The 20,090-nt window shown below is 32.4% G+C and overlaps 1 protein-coding gene across 1 annotated transcript; it reads left to right on the top strand.

Annotated features, from left to right (window-relative positions):
- Nucleotides 1–577: 577 nt before the first annotated feature.
- Nucleotides 578–7,977, top strand: LOC136222837 (outer envelope protein 80, chloroplastic). Its single transcript, XM_066010539.1, has 16 exons — nucleotides 578–1,374; nucleotides 1,860–1,953; nucleotides 2,156–2,238; nucleotides 2,349–2,446; nucleotides 2,589–2,658; nucleotides 2,953–3,046; nucleotides 3,681–3,762; nucleotides 3,880–3,915; nucleotides 4,937–5,090; nucleotides 5,189–5,329; nucleotides 5,452–5,522; nucleotides 5,642–5,720; nucleotides 5,919–6,034; nucleotides 6,794–6,941; nucleotides 7,106–7,175; nucleotides 7,455–7,977. The coding sequence occupies exons 1-16, from the start codon at nucleotides 718–720 to the stop codon at nucleotides 7,607–7,609; spliced, it is 2,148 nt and encodes a 715-aa protein (XP_065866611.1). The 5' UTR covers nucleotides 578–717; the 3' UTR covers nucleotides 7,610–7,977.
- Nucleotides 7,978–20,090: the final 12,113 nt, after the last annotated feature.

Genomic DNA, 20,090 nt, shown 5'->3' with positions numbered 1-20,090 from the left:
TACAAGTTGGACAAAAAAATTCAAATATTTAATCTCCAATTTTATCATTAAATCACAAAAAATATAATTTTTTTAGAAACTATGATTATACAATTGGTGCAAAATAAGGAATAAAATATCTGTATTTTATAATGATGTCTAAAATTGACCCGACTTACCAATATTAGGATAAATTGCTTTTAGCTGCTAATATTAGGAAGTAAAATTGTATCATTTTAGATATTAAAGGTAAAATTGCTCTTAGCTGTAAACATTGAGGTACTTTTACACCTTATTAAGAGATTTTTTTCTTCAATACAATTTTGAAACTCAATTTGAAAGTTACCAAATTCCAATATAATTCTGGAAATTTTGTGTCACGATTGAATTGAACAGATCACACCCTAAATAAAGACCGGCCCATAATACTTAGGCCCAGCCGAACAATATTCCAGGCCCTCAGACTATAAGAGCCTGATGTGCATTATCGTCCGGGCCAAACCCGAAATATCTTTTTTGGACTATCCGCAGACCCGTTTTCCAAAATAAAAGGGTATATAATATTTTTTGTCTTTTTCATTTTCTTTGGACTGTCTTCTCGAAAAAAAGAAAAACCCAATCGGCAGCCGCTTTTAGCTGCTAGTTGGCGGAGCAGCTTTTCCGGCTAGGGTTTATCTTCATCTTCTTCAAGGTGTATCACTCTTCAATTCCTTCTGCAGTAAAAGTATTTCAACTGCAATGCACAAAAATGACGGCGTCCGCTTTACTTCCCTTAGAATCCCTCCACTTTCTCCACTGCAACAGCAGCAAGAACAACTACCTCTCATTTGTCAAATTATAACCTCTCAATTAACCAAAACCAGAATCTCCTTCACTAATTTCATCGACTCGATTATAATTCGCTCCATCAACTCCGTTCATCCTGAACTCAGGGCTCGAAGGCCCAACTTGTTTGCTCGACTACCTCTACTATGTTCAGCTTCGTTATCTCTCCCTCGGTTGACGAATTCATCTCAGTCGGAGACGCCTATAAAATCGTCGATACTTAGCTTTGCGTCGTTGTCATTGAATCAACCTTCAGAGCCGGCGCAGCCAGGGTCAGAAGCATTGGTAACTCAGCCGAAGGGTAGTGGCGGTGGGCACTCAGCGAGTCGAAACGACGAGGAGAGGGTTTTGATAAGCGAAGTATTGGTGAAAAACAAGGACGGCGAGGAGCTTGAGAGAAAGGACCTGGAAGCCGAGGCTTTCGCTGCATTGAAAGCAAGCCGTGCTAACTCGGCTCTCACCGTACGTGAGGTTCAGGAGGATGTGCACAGGATAATTGATAGTGGATATTTTTGCTCTTGTATGCCCGTTGCAATAGACACACGAGATGGTATAAGATTAGTGTTTCAGGTATGCAAACTTCATCAGGAACTAAAGTTTAAACTGTCAAATGAGAATTATCTACAAATATGAATTAACTTTAGAAATGTGGTTTCACACACAGTTGTTTTAATGATTCCAATGTTTTTGATAGCTTGCAGTTCCAAGTTTAAAATGTTATCCTAAATGATTGGTGAATGTTAAAATGGAGATCTGTAGATACAAAATTTGCTAGAACACAAACAACTGTATCAATGGGATAGCAGAGACTACCAACTACATGTTAAGGGTTGTACAGGCATATGTCATCAAATGATACTTAATTGTTCATCTTATTTGATCACCTTATTGCTCTATGCTGATACTGACTTTTGTTTGAGGACTTTGATTAAATGTTGCCAGAATATTCCAAAACTTTTCTCCAAGCGAGATTTAAATGTTAGCTGCTTAGGTGTTTCTGCATTTTAGTAACAAAAGCAAATTTATGAACAGAAACTTGTTTCTTGTGGCCTAAGGTAGAACCAAACCAGGAGTTTCATGGACTGGTATGTGAAGGAGCTAGTGTTCTTCCAACGAAGTTTCTAGAGGATGCTTTCCGTGATGGAAATGGTAATTATCTCTCTTTGCTTGTGCTCGTATGGGTTGACGCAGTATTTTGGTCTTACATATAGGTCTGCCCTCACCCTGAACTTGTATATTGTTAACTGTAATATACAGATGTATCCTTGTAATTGTAGCTTGTTGTCGTAGTATATATGAACTCATTTAGTGGGAGACTTCATTGGTTTGATTTCGATGTCAAGCTGTGCAGGAAAGGTTGTTAATATCAGGCATTTGGATGATGTTATAACTTCCATCAATGGCTGGTATATGGAGCGTGGTCTCTTTGGCTTGGTTAGTATGCCATCTTTCCTGAGCTGTGGCATCTTAGTTTATCTTGGAGTCGTGCTTTTAAGTTGATTATATTTCTTCCTAATTGGAATCTTTTTTTTTTCTTGCATTAGGTTTCAGGAGTTGAGATCCTTTCTGGGGGTATTATAAGGTTACAAGTTGCTGAAGCGGAGGTGAACAATATTTCTATTCGTTTCCTTGACCGAAAAACGTAAGACTTCATTTTGATTCCTATGTGTATGTTTCTGTTGCTTTATGACATAGACACATATATGTAGTATTCAAAACTATGACAATGTGAATGACTGAATTCTAGAATGCATAACTGACGGTTGTTAAATTACTTTCTGAAGTGGTGAGCCAACTAAAGGGAAGACCAAACCTGAAACTATACTTAGGCAACTTACGACTAAGAAGGGACAGGTAATCATTGTGCATTGACCTTGACAGTGTTACTTGTAACAAGTAATTATAATTTCTGCAGGCAGAGCACTTCAACCTTTTCATTCTCTTAGCTGGCCTCATTTTTTGCTTTATAACTCCGTTTAATGAAAGATTCTTTCTACGGAATTCAACATACAACTTGTTTTTTATGCAGTTGTTTGCTACTGTAGATTTTTTCCCATAAATATAGTATCTATCTGGTATTTTTGATCTCATTAGACAGTAGACAGCCACTTTACTAAGGGCTTTGGCTTTTGAATGGCCCCTTTGTAGGTCTACAGCATGTTTCAAGGAAAAAGAGATGTGGATACTGTATTAACTATGGGAATCATGGAAGATGTTAGCATCATTCCTCAACCTGCTGGAGGTAATACAGGATCTTTGTTTATGCAACATCATACCTTTGAGTACTATGCTTCTTGTCAAATACCTCTATAACAAATTCCTGGGAAGTATTTATAGTTATACAAATGTGCGGTATCCCATACGGTGTTTGGATGTGGCCATATAGAGGTTTACTTGGTTTAAAGCATTGTATGCACAACAGCCTCTTTCACTGGACAAAAGCATAGACAGTTGGAGAATGAGAGCCAGGCACTTTATTCTTAGTGCCATGTAAACAATATTGAAGTGACTTGGTTATTATATCTAATTGATATTACTTGATTAATCAGCTTCACATGGATTATCATTCTGCAGTAATTTTATGTCCTAGTTATTCAATTTAAATAGGAGATTATGTGTTTCTTAATGGGTTATAGTTGCTGTCATGATAATGTTAATTGACAGGAGATTTTTTTGCTGAATTTTATGATTTTGTTTTTTATTTTCTAAGCCTTGCAATTTGCATTTGGAAACTAATTCCTCAACAACTCTCTCTTTGTTGATTTGAGGTATAAATGTTGATTAATTGAAAGGAGATGCTTTGGACTATCTGCTTTTATTTGTTATTTCTAAGACTTGCATTTGGAAACTAATTCCTACCACCTATCTCTTTGTAGATACCGGTAAAGTTGACTTGGTGATGAACGTTGTTGAACGCCCAAGTGGAGGTTTTTCTGCTGGTGGTGGGATATCTAGTGGGTGAGTGATGTGAACTCAGATGATGCCCTAGCCAATGCTTCATGAAACTTATGTGTATTAAAGCTATATCTTTGTTATATCTAATACATCATATGCTGATTATGTTGTGATTTCTAGGATTACAAGTGGCCCTCTCTCAGGACTTATTGGAAGGTAATGTTACAGGACGGATGACCTGATTGCTTCTATTTTATTGTTTTGCTAAATCCATGAACTTATATTAAGGATGAATATATTCTGTGTGGTCATCTTTGTGGTCTAAAAGCGATATTCTACAGATAAAATATAGTCAAGTTTGGGGTGATTATCTTGACATACTTTCCTAGTTCTGATTTTGCGTCTGGGTATTATAGATTTCATTGAGGCTTTAAGTCTATCTTCTGACACATTTCTTTTGTTAAACAGTCACTATATGTGTTTAGGGTTCAAAAGTGGATACCTAGCTCATCAATGTACTTATCTTCTTCATCACATTTGACTTCGATGTACATTGTATGCTAATGGTCCTTTATGAGCTCTGATAGCTAATAGTTATCTTATCTTATTTTTAACAGACTATTTCTTGGTGCTAAATTAATGACATTTAAATTTGATATCCTCCTTATAGTACTATTTTTCCTTTTTGAGTAAGAAACCTTAAGGGGCTATTTGGTGATCTTGTTTAGTAGTTTACATGCTCATGGTGTGATTTGTCAAAATACCTAAACATAGCCCATTTCTGATAGTCTTGCTTTTGAGAATGTATTAAATAGCTGTTTTCAGGGCTCTTATATTGTTCTTTTTTTTTTGTTGTTGCAAGCTAAGACTTCCAGTGTAGAGAAATGGTCTTTGTCACATAATAAATGTTTATCTTTCTTTTCTCTTAATTTTTTGGTCATTCATGAACATTAACCTTCTATTGGTTTATGTTAAAATGCTGTACAAATTTTTTGATTATAGGATGAGAGATAATTGGATGATGGAAATGATTAATTCTTTCTGAAATTAAGAGGATGTGGGATACATTTCAGGTTGATTGACATTTCTTAAACCACTTAATTACTTTTTCTGCATGCAATATAAACACTTGGGTTTCTTTCCTTTGCGGTGATGGTGGCATCCATATCCACCTAAAATACCTACAATTTGTGAAGACATTACATTACTTCATCTCATAGTTCTATTCCTATTGCAGCTTCACGTATTCCCACAGAAATGTTTTTGGACGAAACCAGAAACTCAATATCTCTTTGGAGAGAGGTCAAATTGACTCAATATTCCGTATAAACTACACAGACCCGTGGATTCAAGGTGATGACAAACGGACATCTAGAACAATTATGGTTCAGGTGCTTTTTTCCGGATTCCTTGTGTCTGATACTAATATTAAATTACTCTTGTGAATGAGAATGCTTGATCTTATATAAACTGATTCTGCCTGTGATAGAATTCTAGAACGCCTGGGAATCTTGTTCATGGTAACCAACCTGGCAACAGCAGTCTTACCATTGCGCGCGTGACATCTGGTATAGAATTCAGTCGACCACTTAGGCCAAAGTGGAGTGGGACGGCTGGGCTTATTTTTCAGGTACTTTAATTATAATCAATTATGGTATGCTGCATTAATTATAAGGAAATAACTCTGTCTGCCCTCAATGTATGTCAAAAATTATCTATTTTTAATTCCTTCTATAAATCTCACAAACACAGCATACTGGTGCCCGTGATGAAAAAGGAAATCCAATCATTAAAGACCACTATAGCAGCCCTCTTACTGCGAGGTATGCGTCTGATGGTGGATTCATCCTGCCATGGCATGTTGATTTCGATTATAGTGCCATTAATGTAACGTACTGGTGCTCATAGTTGCTGCTCTTTGATTAACTATTTTGTGTTGCAGTGGGAAGACTCATGATGAGATGCTACTGGCTAAGTTTGAAAGCGTCTATACTGGCTCTGGTGACCATGGTTCTTCAATGGTTAGTCATCTGTACTTTTGTCCCCTATATTTGCCAATGTTCACCCTCTATGTGCGTGTGTGTCTGCACGTACGTGAGATAGATACATAGATAGATAGATAGATAGATAGATAGATAGATAGATAGAGAGAGAGATACAGAGATGTCTGATATTTTAGTTATTAATGCATTCATGAATCACCAGTTTTATCTTTGCAGTTTGCGTTGAACGTGGAACAAGGACTTCCCCTTTGGTCTGAGTGGCTGTTTTTCAATAGAGTAAATGCTCGTGCTAGAAAGGGTGTAGAAATTGGACCTGCTCTCTTTCTTCTGAGGTATGGTTTCTCTATGTATCGTTTACTGGTGTTGGAGGATCAATTTCATGTGATTCAATAGCATGCTCTGATTGGAAGAAATCTGAAAGATGTGAAACCAGAACCAATATAACCCAGATAGCTAAAGCTCTACTGAAATTCAAGATACGAGTTTATCTGAGTTCTGCTGAAAATCACTTGGCAGCCAAATTGGTATGTCTCAAAATGAAAGTCATTGATAGACTAAGGGGAGCACTATAAAGGTACCCTCTGTTAGGGCGAAATAAACTTGAGTTATAATGGTTAGAATAGAAGATATCAGAAGGGCAACCTAGCATCATAATATAAGAATGACTTGCCACAAAATCTTTGTTATCATGCCCAGTGATGTAACAGACATCCAATTACCACATATTTAAATGGAGTTCTTTTGACAAGATCACCTAAAATGGTCCAACTAGTTTGATATCTTTATTTTGTAGGAACCAGTGATCATGTTTGTCCACCAACTGCGGACTGAGGGGTTGATTGATAACATCATTCAACACTTAAAATAAATAAATCAAGTGTTCACTAGTTTTTAACTTGTTATTTCAAAAATTCACTTAAACTGACTGAGGGCCAAAGTCCTTTGGCAAGACAACTAAGCTTCAGTATCAAAGCAAAACAAGAATTTGTTCCCTTTCCTTAATTGTTTGTTTTATTTTATTTTTGTATGATGAGATTTCAGTTAATAAGATCTGATTCAAGTTGTTGACTTGCCCATGCTTCTATTTACAGTTTGTCCGGTGGGCATGTGGTGGGTAATTTTTCTCCTCATGAAGCTTTTGCCATTGGTGGAACAAACAGTGTGAGAGGATACGAAGAGGGTGCTGTAGGATCAGGGCGATCTTATGTTGTTGGCTCTGGTGAAATTTCTTTCCCTGTGGTAGGTGACTGCATTTATTTGTGTTACTTATTTTTCGTTTCCTCTGAAAGCATGATATCCTCTACAGATTTCCTTTCATCTGATGGATGATTTTTCTGCTCACTTGCAATTTTTCCGTGAATGGTATATGTAAATTATTTTCTGATTGATTCCTTGGTTTTCAGTTGGGGCCAGTGGAAGGGGTTTTCTTCTCTGATTATGGAACTGATCTGGGATCTGGACCCACCGTGCCTGGTAGGTCTTTTGTGGGTTCTTTTAGTTTTGAATTATACAATTCTATTCGAGCTGAGCTGAGCTGAGCGGCTGTTGTCGAAGGCTAATGCCAATTTAGACAATGTCTATCAATCTATTACCATACTATAATTTGATTGCTCAAACTTTATACTTGTTTGTACTTGCTATAGCTTTTTTGTTCTCTCTCTCCAAGAAGCTGCATATTTTACCTTACAGTTTAGTACTGTGTTTTTTTCTCTTGTAATCGTGTAATCTGACTTGTTTGTTTTCCCTTATTAGGTGATCCTGCTGGAGCAAGGCTGAAGCCTGGAAGTGGATATGGGTATGGTTTTGGCATCCGTGTTGACTCTCCTCTAGGCCCTCTGCGCTTAGAATATGCATTTAATGACAGGCATGCCAAGAGATTTCACTTTGGAGTTGGTCACAGAAACTAATGCCCTAATTGCATCTGTCCTGGTAGTTTTTCATTTGGGTTTGTTCCTTTTATGTAATAAATTGCCATGGTTCAGTTGTAGGTCTGTATTGCCAATGCCACCACCATATCGTTGCGTTCATGTACCAGCGTGCCACTGCCCTCAAGGCCTGGCATTCTCAGTTTCAAGTATGTAGATTGTATTTATTAAGGCCAGTGGCTGTTCTCGCTCGCACGTAGTTGGTAGTTTTACCCACCTCAACGCCAATTTATATGTCCAATACGCATCTTTTAGGGTACCTTGAGATTCATTATAGATGAAATAGGAACTCTTGTTTTCCATTAAACTTGATTTGGTTCATGAAATAGTAGAAAGTATATTTATTTGAAGCATACTTGTTTGTGAGATATATATTTAGCCCTCCACTTGCAGTTCATGACATAGGTTATTATATACTTGTCCACCACAACGGTGTATTAGGTGCAAGCTTTTTTCCTGCCAATTTTTTTTGGCAAGAGGCCGTCGAACCTGTGACCTTTCGGTCACACGGTATCAACGTTTACCATTGCCAAGGGTAAGGTGGAAATATTTAAGGACATAAATTTAGATGCATAACTCATTATTCATTAATGATGTATCAATTTGGCAATTCAATAAATTAGGGAAATTTACCCGGGAATTCATAATTTTAAAATTATCCACAATTGAATCAAGCACTTATTTTTTGAATTATGTCAAGGATACATTTTTTTTCTTGTCAGATATTAAGATATGTTTAACTTTTTTTAGTTATTAATACTATATGATTTTCTATTATTCCCTATTTAACATATCTCAATCTCGAGAAATTATACTATATATCTGATGCAAGTCGCCATTTATGTATTAATAATTTGATTACACCTTATATATAAGGTTTAGGATTTATAAATTAGAGTTAGAGTTTAGAGATTATATTTTAGGGTTTAAAGTTTATGTTTTACTAAGGTTTTAGAATTTATATTTTAGGGTTTAAGATTTTATTGAATAGGGTATAGGATTTATAAATTCAAATTTAGGATTTATTTTGATGGTCTGGCATTTATATTTTAGGGTCTTTGGGTTTATAATTTTTTTCTCATATTTATTACCACTGTACCTTAATGTGCCTTTTTTTTGTTGTAAATTATAGATGCATAATTCATCTAATTGTAAATGCATAACTCAACTGTAAATTATAGCATTTATTGTTTAGTTGTAATATAATTTTAGGGTCTTTGGGTTTATAATTTTTTTTCTCATATTTATTACCACTGTGCCTTAATATGTCCTTATTTTTTGTTTGTAAATTATAGATGCAGAACTCAACTGTAAATTATCATTTATTTTTTAGGGTCTTTGGGTTTATAATTTGGGTCAAATATATGAATATCATAATTAAGTACAAAATTACAACTAAGTCATATCATCAAATTTAATTCTTAATATGTCATTATTCTCTATATATTATGATTTTACACCATAATTTAAAAATTCTAGACTCCAATTCATAAATCATAAACCCTATAAAATATATTCTAGACTTCTAATTTATAAATTTCAATCCTTAAAATATATTAAAAGTACTGATTTTACTATTTTGATATAATCCAAAATTATGACTTGACATAATTGTAAATAGTTTTTAGAATATGAATTTCTGTGTAATTTTTTTCTCATATTTATTGCCTTAATGCGTCTTTTTTGTTGTTGTTGTTCTGAGGAGCCATAGTGTCTACAATAATCAAATTGAAAGCAAAATATAAATTCTTAATTGAATACGGGAGTTAATTCTATCACACAACTTTCAGTTAATTCATACTTGATTTTGGGGATTGTGGTGGTTGATTTTAGGGCTTGAAAATCAAAATATAGGAAATTGGGTTTGGTTGACATATGTTGGATAAATTACAAGTTGTTGATTTTTTTTTTTAAATTACTTGTGATTTACCTTTCTATAATTAGTACTATAAGAAATATTAACATTTATTTTTCTATTAAAAAAAAGAAATATTAACATTTATGAACAAAACTTGTAACATTGGAAAATAACACGTGTTGTTAATGCACTAACCAATAATTTGATTCAAAATGTTAAGTTAAAGAGTCAAATTTAGATACCCTTTATCCATTTGGCTTCAACCTTTTTTTTTTTCTTTTGCTTATTTTCCTCTCAATCAAACAAGGTCTTAGGAACATAGTTGAGTAATGTCAAGAAATAAATGAATTGTTTGGGGGAAAGATAAATCAGTGTAGAAATTTGGTGGGTTAAAAGGGAAAGTCAAAAAGGCATGTATACCTAATAAGAGGGGAAATGTTGCTGAAGAGACAATACTTAGTAAATGAAAGGCATCTTTCCCTTTGACTCAATGTCAAAGGAATACAACTATAAAATTTCTCTTGTTTTGATGATGATTAGTTATACCTTTTTCTCCTACAGTCAGAATTTTTAGTTATAAAATATAATTTCATAAACCTAGATGGAAAATACATTGAAGAAAAAAAAAACAATTGAAAAGAAGCAGTAGGTAGGGAGGGACAATGACTTTGATTTCAGTTGTTGGTTATAGATATGATTGTTCACTAAAATTTGACATTGGATGATGTTCTTACTAATGGATTAAGGCGGCATTTGGTTCCCGCGTACTTGAAAATGAATGACCCTTAATTTTCATATCTGTTTATTTCAGTTCAAGGAAGGGAATGATAATATCCCTCATTTTTTTTTTTTTTTTGTAGCTGTTTGGTTCAAATGAGAGAACCAACTAACAATTTTTGTATCTAAATGTTTTGTATCAATAAATTAATACATGCAACTATAGGAATTAAAATTAATTACTTCACAACATTTGAAATCAAAATACGGTTAAATAGAGGAAACAAAAATAAATTTAATAATTATTTTTTTTATAAAAAATCATATTTTAAAAGAAAATAAATATTTGAAAATAAATATTAAAACTGAAATAATATGATAAAATATAAAATTTGTTCAAAAATATTTTTTGGGGTAAAAAAGTATAAATAAATATAAGAATCAAAATAAAATTAGTCGAGATATATAAAAAGTAAAAATAAATAAGTATAAGGACAAAAATAAAAATTAAAAAGTAAAATAGAGGTAAGTAGAACTTTATAAGAATGATAGATGTGTATGGTAATAAAAGAGGAAAGATAACGGAAAACCTTATAAGGGGTTAGATAATGAGATTAAAAGGGAGAGTTTTAGGTGTTTGGTTAGACGCTTCCTGTATGCCTTTTATATATGAAAATTAGGTTTTTACAAAAGCAGAGAATACTTGTTTTTTGAAAAAGCAGTTTTTTCGAACAACAAATAGCAATAACAAACATGTAAAACCAAATGGGCCGTAGAAGAGTTTGAGGTAAATCGAAAACTAAAAAATGGTAAACAAAATGATTATATTAGTAAAACAAAATAAATGATTGTATTAGTAAATACTACATCCGTTTCATATTACATGTCTTTCTAGAAATTCTTTTTTGTTTCATATTATATGTCATTTTATATGATCAGTACATGTTAAGTCGTCTTTTTTTCTGATATAAAACGCAGGTTTACAGAAATTAATTAGAATAATAGACTTATTATAGAATAAATAAATATTGGAATCAATAAATAAGGGGCAACAATATCTTTTTTTCAATATCCTTAATTTCTATATAACTCTCTAAAAAGACATGTAATATGAAACGGAGGGAGCATATTTTTTCATTACCTTTTCTGAAACCCTCAAAATAAATCCTTCTAAGAGGCGTTTGGTAGGGGATAGAGATAACGATAAATGTCGAGATAGATATAAGAATAAAAAATCGAGATAAGATAAAAATAGGATAATTGTGAATTATTATTCCGTGTGCATTTTATAGGATAAGGATAGAAATAAATAATACATTTTATTATATTACACATACTTAAACTTTATAAGATTAATATGAGAAATAAGATGAATTTTTCCATCTCATTAAAATGGTAGGAGTTTATCACACTTATATTAAGCATCCGGTCTTCCATGTCATTTAGAGGACCCCCAATTCACATTTGGACACATGTATTGTGACCCAACCGAATAAATAAAATAGCAGGACCTCTTCTAATATATGTAAAACCGTATTACACATATCAAAATATATATGGAATGCCATCCGTTTGATATGGACAAGCATATGCTTCTAATAATTTCTCCCTTATACCACCATCTTTAGATATACGATTTCAGCTCTTTTTATCCATTCCTTATTTTAAATGAATTTTAGATTTTTTATTCCTATCTCACTCCATTTATCCTACATATATAAATCGGTTAGACGACATATATATTTTTCTAACCCGTTCTAACATACAAACACGATATATAAATACAAAAAAAATACGGTGTATAAATATAATTTGTTTGACATCATCCGATACTTTTGTCTAATAAAATATCTTCTACTCTACTTGAAAAAGTTTTTAATTCCATAAAAAAAAGTTTTAATTTATTTGATCTGGGTTTATAATTGATTTTTTTTTTAAAAATTTATGGGAAGTGCCTTGAGTAGGTGAAGAAGTCATTAATAGGAAAAAGGGGTTAATGCTTAAACTCAGAGGTTATTTTACAGAGAGAAAAGTCACGTCATGAAGTGAACAGAGAACTGTTAATCAATCATTGCACTTCTTCAAACTGTATTTTCTGTGCTTTCCAATCTTTACTGCCCTTCTCTTTTTGACCTTTCTGACTTTTACCACGTGTCTCCTTTCTGTTTCACTGCATGCTTCTTTCCTACATACCTCCGCACGGTTTCTATACTCATTTTCTTTTACTTTCTTTATGAGTTTTGGTTTTAGATATTTGAATACTTCTATTTGTTTTTTTTAATGTGGTTGTTTCTTTCACATAACAAAACAGTTAAAAAATTATAATTTACAAGTAAATGAGAGAAACTTCAATCTGCATTTTTAACATTTTAAATTGTATAAAGTAATAAATATCCAAATTGAAACTGTTTTTGACATATCGGTGAAAACAAACTCAATCCGGAATCGATTTCAGAGTTCATTTCTTAAAATATGACTTCACAATTTTTCACCTAGTAAAATCTTTGTGATGATAAATAAAACTTTTTTGTTTTTCTACGGAAGAAAACGTAATAAATTATATAGGGAGCCAAACCACGGCTACTCATGATAAAGAATAATAAAAAAACTTAAAAGAAAAGAGAAACTATAGTAATAGATTGATAAAAAATTTACACAATAAAGAAAACACTAGATCAAAATAATAAAAATTATATAAAATGAATCGCAACAAACATTATTTATTTATTTATTTATTATTTTTGTAAATTATGTTATTGTCATATAAATTGAATGTCTACAAAAGAGGCGAGGATAGAAAATATGAAATGGAAAATAATGTAGTTGGGCATAATTCGGATTCATTATTCTTTGTGGTCCTTCCTTATATTGTATTCTCCAACCAAACAAAAACAAAATTTATGTGGTTTTATGATTTTTTACAATGAGATGAGTGGCTTTCCTTTAATTACAAAATAAAACTATGTGTTATATTCTGACATCAAAAAATTCAATTAATAATGTTAATATTTGATAATGTGAATAATGACGGAAGAAAAAAATATATATTTGGATCAATGGATAACAATGGGCTAAAAATATATTTGATTTACCTGTTGTTTATTGTTGGAAAAAATTGTTTTTCATGATAAAACAATCAACAATTCTCTAACGAAACACATAAAATTCTCATTTTTAATATGAAAAGACAAAAAAGAGGCAAAAATGAGAAACGAACACCTCCAATATCCGTTGATCCCTCCCGATCCAATGAAGAAATAAAGAAAAAATTAAAATTTGTCATTAAATATAGTATAATTTATGTCCATAATTAGAGTATTCAGAATTCGTTGTGGAGTTGGCATTAAAACAAAATCCAGAACAATAATAATTGTCACCGATCTTAGGGGTGTTTGTTTGTTTATCCAATTTTCTCTTACTGCTTACATTTTCATATTAAAAAAAGGAGAGTTTTAAGTATTTGGTTAGAGAACTGCTGTTTTTTTTCCGAACAGTAAAAATTCTATACTTTTCCAATGGAAACAATAAGAAGTAGGTAAACCAAATACCTACATTATCTATTAATTTAAGTTTTTAAGTTAACTGATTTCTCCGACCATCATAACAAAGGAATTTTTTTCTTTGTTAAAAGAAAAAGGAAATGAAAATGGAATTATGAAGAGGGAAAAGAAGAGATATAATGGTGGTTGTGTGTGAAACATAAATTGTAATTAATAAATAGTTAGATTAATGTTGAATTAATTTATTATCTGAAATGTCAATTAAAAAAAAAAAATGGAATTGAGAAAATAGAGAGAGATGCCCCAAAATCAGAGAACAAGACACAGACAAGGTGCTTCCACCAACTGATTCGATAGATAGATAGCACACTCGTGTTGTCTTGGACATTTCAATCTTATTTACATACGTCAACCACACCCCCCTACTCTTTTATTATTATAAAAATGCAGAAATATAATTTTTTTTTAAAAAAATTACGCACAATATGTTTACATTAAGAAGGAAGAAAAATCTCCACCCCACTCGGATGTGATTCGAACTTATGACCTCCCTAGTCATAGGTATGCTCTCAACCATTAGGCTAAGAGTTTCACCACAGAAATATAATTTCTTAATGTGATTATTAGTATTAGGGATAATGCGTCAAAATACCCTAACGTTTACGGTCAGAAATAATTTTATTTTTAATATTTAAAATGATGTAATTTTACTCATAATGTTGGTAGTTAAAAGCAATTTTATTCCTAACATTAGCAAGTTGTGTCAATTTCAGACATTATTATAAAACAAATATTTGTTCTTATTCTGCACCAATTACATATCAGTTTGTTTTGAAAAAAAGATTTCATATTTTCTGTGATTTAATAATAGAATTAGAGATTAATATTTATAAATTTGGTGAAATTTTTGATTTTTTTTCCAACTCGTACAAAAAAATAGTATTTTTTTATATTTTTTTCATGTCTAGTTATATGTTTATAATTTGTTACTACTGAGTGATAAAATGACTCATATATGAAGTGTAGATGGCAAGATTCACGACCGATGAGATAATTTGATGAATTATTTCTCGAATTGACTCAACTTGACAATGTTAGCGGTAAAATTGCTCTTGACTGCCAATATTAGGGTAAAACTACACCATTTTAGACGTTAGGAGTAAAATTACTTTAGACTTTAAACGTTAAGGGTATTCTTACACTTTATCTCTTAGTATTATTATTTGCAAAATGATATATATATATATATATATATGTATATATATATATATATATATAGTAGCTGTTTTGGCCTTGTACACCGTACAATAGTTCATGATGAAATTTACGGTGTATAAGGCCAAAACGATAAAATTTTACGATGTAGAAGGTCAAAATATTTTTTCCCAAGTCTAACGGGTTTGACTTTAAAAAAGCGCACCCAACTCCATAAAATTGACTCATCACTAGTCGTAGGACTAGAATTAGCCCCCATGTATTGATTCTTGGCTTCCCTATTGGGCTGAACGATTGTACATCTCTTTCATCTTCATTTGGGACTCTCGTGCTCGCTCCTTCATCTATAGGTTCAAATAAGAGTCTCGATTTATGGATTCTATTATTTGGTCTGAAGATTGATCAATATATCGTTTTTTGAACTCACAATTACTTCAAGTTAGAAATGTTAAGGATAAAATTTTATATTGGACAGATAAGTTTACAATTTCAGGAACAAATTTTGATCTTATCCGTATATTAATTATATATAGGTATAGCATGAAATTTGAAGAGGAAGAATTTGATTGCATGGAATGGGAGGTAGATATATATTATATAAATATAAAAGAGGGACACATGATGAAACATGGTGTGGGATAGCAAGATTTGTATAATACGAGAATTTATGCACTTTATTGTTCCCCTTCTATCCATTGTTCTCTTCCCTTCTCTTGCATTGAAACTCTGCGTTTTGCGTGATTTGGGAACTTCCAAATCAATGCTTACACACTCCAACAATCCCCAACACTTTTAACCGAATATATATATAATAGGTAATTGAATAATTAGCATTACTCACATATTAAAAACAATTAATGTGAATATATCACCAATCTACTTCAACTTGATAAAAAAAAACTAATTCAACCTCGAAACTAAGATGTTTTATTAATCCTCTGAATTCACTTAAAAATGACACGATTAGTGCTACGTGGTAGAGTAAGAGACGATTTTGTCGCTTATAACGCATGCATTGCGCGGTGAATGTGAAGAAGTAAACCATTATCTCGGCAATAATGAGCCAAGCTAGTATTTGCCGTGAATCCTCCTGTTGTGCAAAATTCCCACAGTTAAGTGTCCGAACTTCTGCTTAGTGAGATCCGGATATGTGTTCGTAACTGGGACAATCTTGGGTGATCAAATGTGCTAAGAGTTGTCTTCTTCGTTTAACCTGCAAAATAGAGTTTAGCCAGATCCTTGCACGAACTCTCTAATGCTGAAATCAGTTCTGGTCTAAGAGATATTAAAGGAGAAAATAAGAGAGTGTGGTTGCGTCATCTATATCTTTATGGAAGGAGTTGACAGTCTTTATCTATAAATGGGACCCCTAGTATAATTAGGATAAAAATGACTTTGATTCTATTAAGGAAGGAACTTTAGAAGAGGTAAACTTCCTTGTTTGGGTGACACTATCTATACGCATAAGGACTCCTACATAAGATAAAACAAAGTCTTCTTATATTCACAAAGGAAGAAGTTTCTGAAGCACATACTGACCATTCAGATGAAGGAGGAGAATTCAGTTAAGCCTCTGAGGCCGGATCTCCAAAATATTCACATTCATTAGTAGAAACCCCAAAATTCGAATCTAGCCTTTTAAGGCTAGAGCAGGATTCTCGATTCCCAAGATAGGGCACCATTTCGAGAAGGCTCTTCCTTCTATGAGAACAAAAGATTGTGTGCAAAAGGTATTTGGAAGTACGAAACATTCCCCGGACACTCTTTAAAACGATAGAACATGTAGGTGTATTTTCACATTTAGCCTTTTAATCTTCAACCTCTGGACTCTCAATTCTTTTGCGATTTTCTTCAGACTTCCATTTTCTGAAAAATAATGAGTCCTTTTATTTTCATTTCTTCACTCCACTCTCTTTATGAAATGGCTTCTTCCTCCTCAAAGACGAAGAACATTACCCCATGGGATCAAAACTATGGCTTCTGTAGTAACCCCGAGATTAATTGGACAAATTGAAAGAGAGACATCTTTAGTTGAATGACGGAAAATACATCATTCCTAAATGATGAGGGCATCTTAATGATCAACCCAACTAAAGGCTGAAACTGGACTATATGGCGTGTCACCTATTTAGTACGTCGTGTGAGCAATTGAGAGAAGGAAGAATTGTGAGGGAACATGCCACACGATGTGTGAGCCTCCCACACGTCGTGTGAAATGGCACTAGAGTATCTGCTTCTTTTTGGCCAATTCATATGACATGTCATTTAATCCACACATCGTGTGAGTTAAAACAAGGGCAACCCATAACTCTTATAGTAAGTGAGAAGAGCTTAGTCAGAGACGTGCCTCCAAATTTTTCCTTCAAAGAATCACAGAGATCTTTAGTCTGATACTCTTTTGAGAGATCATCATCCATAGCACTAACAAGGATGAGCCTAGCTTGAGAGTTTTTCTTCTTCCAGCCACATAAAGATCTCTGTCCTTCCTATGTCGAGCAATAGGTTCCTTCCTTAGGTTTGGCCATAACCGTCGCTAAGGTACTGAGAACATCATTGTCCTCAAGAAAATACTCAATCTTGATGCTCATCGCATCATAGTTCTCTCCATTAAGTTTGAGGTCCTTATTCAGTTCAACCACTAAGGTAGCTGAAGTCATTGTGATACAGATCTACACTGAAGTGAAAGTTGCACGACTTATTAAGAAGTTCTTATAATACACATTTAAGTCTAATATACAACCTATATCTAATCAATATCAACTTCACACTACCGTTCAATTCAAAAAAGAGACCTAGGTAGGCTCTAATCACCATTTAATTCTAATGTTCGGCTTTGATTAACTAGGTAACATGCATAGAGAACACTCATTATTTGTTTGGAATTAGCTTAACGTGTGTTAAGCTAATAATTGAAAGATTAATGGTTTATGTAGTGCTTTCATTTCTATCGTAAACAGTTATAATATATATATAACAGATAACATAATACATCAAACCATAATAGGAAGAACAAATTCTCACATTTCAATCAATCAATGAAACCAATAATCTCTATAGAAAACATGTATGGAAATAATATAAAAATAAAGACATATATCCAATTCATTTTTCTTTCTTTCCTTTTTTTTATATTAATATTTTCTGTGAATTTCAAATTTAGACCATTAAATGGACTTTTTTTATTTTATCATATTATAGAATATAAAATCTTTTGTCTACTGAATCAAAATGTTACATTTTGTTTGAAAAAAAATGCAAAATTCACCCTTCTTTTTTACTTTTTATTGTTAGGATTGGCATTTATATACACACATAAATATTTTTACCATATGAGAAAGAGACAGCCCCACAAACTCTTTTAAACATTATAATTTTCTGGAGTATAATTGGCTCATGAATAATAAAGTAAGTTATTAAAAATTCATTACTTTTAAAGTTTATAATCATTTCCTCACTATCATTATATATGTTTGGCTGTGAAATGATTTCATCATGCATATATATTATATTATAATTATACGAATAAAAATAAGATTTTAATATTTGCTAGTGACATGCCTTTATGAGTTAGATCTGTGTACGCATAAAATTAAATGTTCATTTTAAAAAGTCACATCTAATAAAAAAAAAATTGATCAAACCTTAAATTGATCAATAGGATTAAAAAAATATCAACTTCATATATATTGTCAGGATCTGATTATTAAATTTTCTTGTTAGCATGTTTATATTGACAAAATCTATCTAAATTCCATAGACTGGCAATATAAACATGTTCATATTTAAATAGATTTATCTAATTTTTTTTGGAAGTATTAGATAGTGTAACATATAAAAATTCACGGATTAATAAATTACTGAATGTCTTTAGTATAAAAGCAAATTTATAATATGTAGTTAACTAACATAATTAGGATGATTTTAAAATTGAGAGATTAATTTTTTTTGACAAATATAAAATTTAGGAACTATAAATATAAATATAGTAAGTTTTAAAAATTTGAGAACTCTGATTAGTAGTGTAACAATAAATTACTTACCTTTGAATATACATTTATCTAGCTAGCTTGTTTGAGTGTAATAGGTAGATATTAGTTGATTTTTTCAAAATAGCTAGTATATAAATATTTCTCAATTCTACTTAAACAGTTTATATTTACTGTTTCTAATAAAAAAAAATTACACAAAGGAGATCCAAACAACCAATAAACAAAAATAAGTACTAGTAATATCAGACAGATATAAACTCGTTACGTGGCACTTGAGAAACCTAGATTATCATCCGGGAAAAGAAAACACGTGTCACTATAACAAAACTGATCACTATGACTCCGTATCGAGGACCTTGGCTTGGGAAGTCTCAAAAGATTCAACCAAGGATTCACCCTTACAGCAATCACGGCCTAGTGGGCTTATGGGATACCTGGCATCGATATCCGAATGCATGCCCACCTATAATAGGTGACATGTAGCACGTCCCGCTCCTAAACTCCTAACCATTTTTTTACCGCTCATAGCTCAAAGTACAGTACTTCAGTCATTCATTAAACTTACATCTTAGATTTGGTTTACTGTTGTGTTCATCATCAAGTCTTACCTCAAACTGATTTATGCATCAAAGCTGGTCAGCCGGACAACGGCCCCCCTTTGACATTGTTTCTGTCCAATTGCAAATTTTCAAGTGGACTTACTGATTCAACCATATCAACTAGCAAGATAAATATTTGTTAATTCTAACTAAACACTTTATATTCACCGTTGGTAACAAAGATAAAAAAAACTACAGAAAGGAGAACCAAACACGCACGCGATAAGAAGGTTTGGTTGGATGTCTTTTTCTCTCATTAAAAGAAGCAGGAAGTAGAATTAGGACAGTGAGAAAGGATATGGGCAATTATTTAGAGGCAGATAGATGTTTGAAAGTAGATAGAAAGTACTTGTGTTAGTGTTACTATCTCATAATACACAAAAATCAAAATTTCTATTCACTTTGCAATTATATCTCTCAAGAAAACAGCTGTAAGGATAGCTACAGAAAGAAAGAAAGAGGCAGTACATACATACAGAAGCTAAGCTGCTCTTTCTTTCTTTAATATGTTGAATGGTCCACTTACTCAGATATGAAATCTCTGTATCAGACTCTTCAATATTCTTTGTTCCCATTACCTTAATT

The sequence above is a fragment of the Euphorbia lathyris genome, chromosome 1 (assembly GCF_963576675.1).
Source record: "Euphorbia lathyris chromosome 1, ddEupLath1.1, whole genome shotgun sequence".
Lineage (NCBI taxonomy): Eukaryota > Viridiplantae > Streptophyta > Magnoliopsida > Malpighiales > Euphorbiaceae > Euphorbia > Euphorbia lathyris.
The sequence above is the reverse complement of the archived record's forward strand: the minus strand, read 5'-3'. Positions and strand labels throughout refer to the sequence as shown.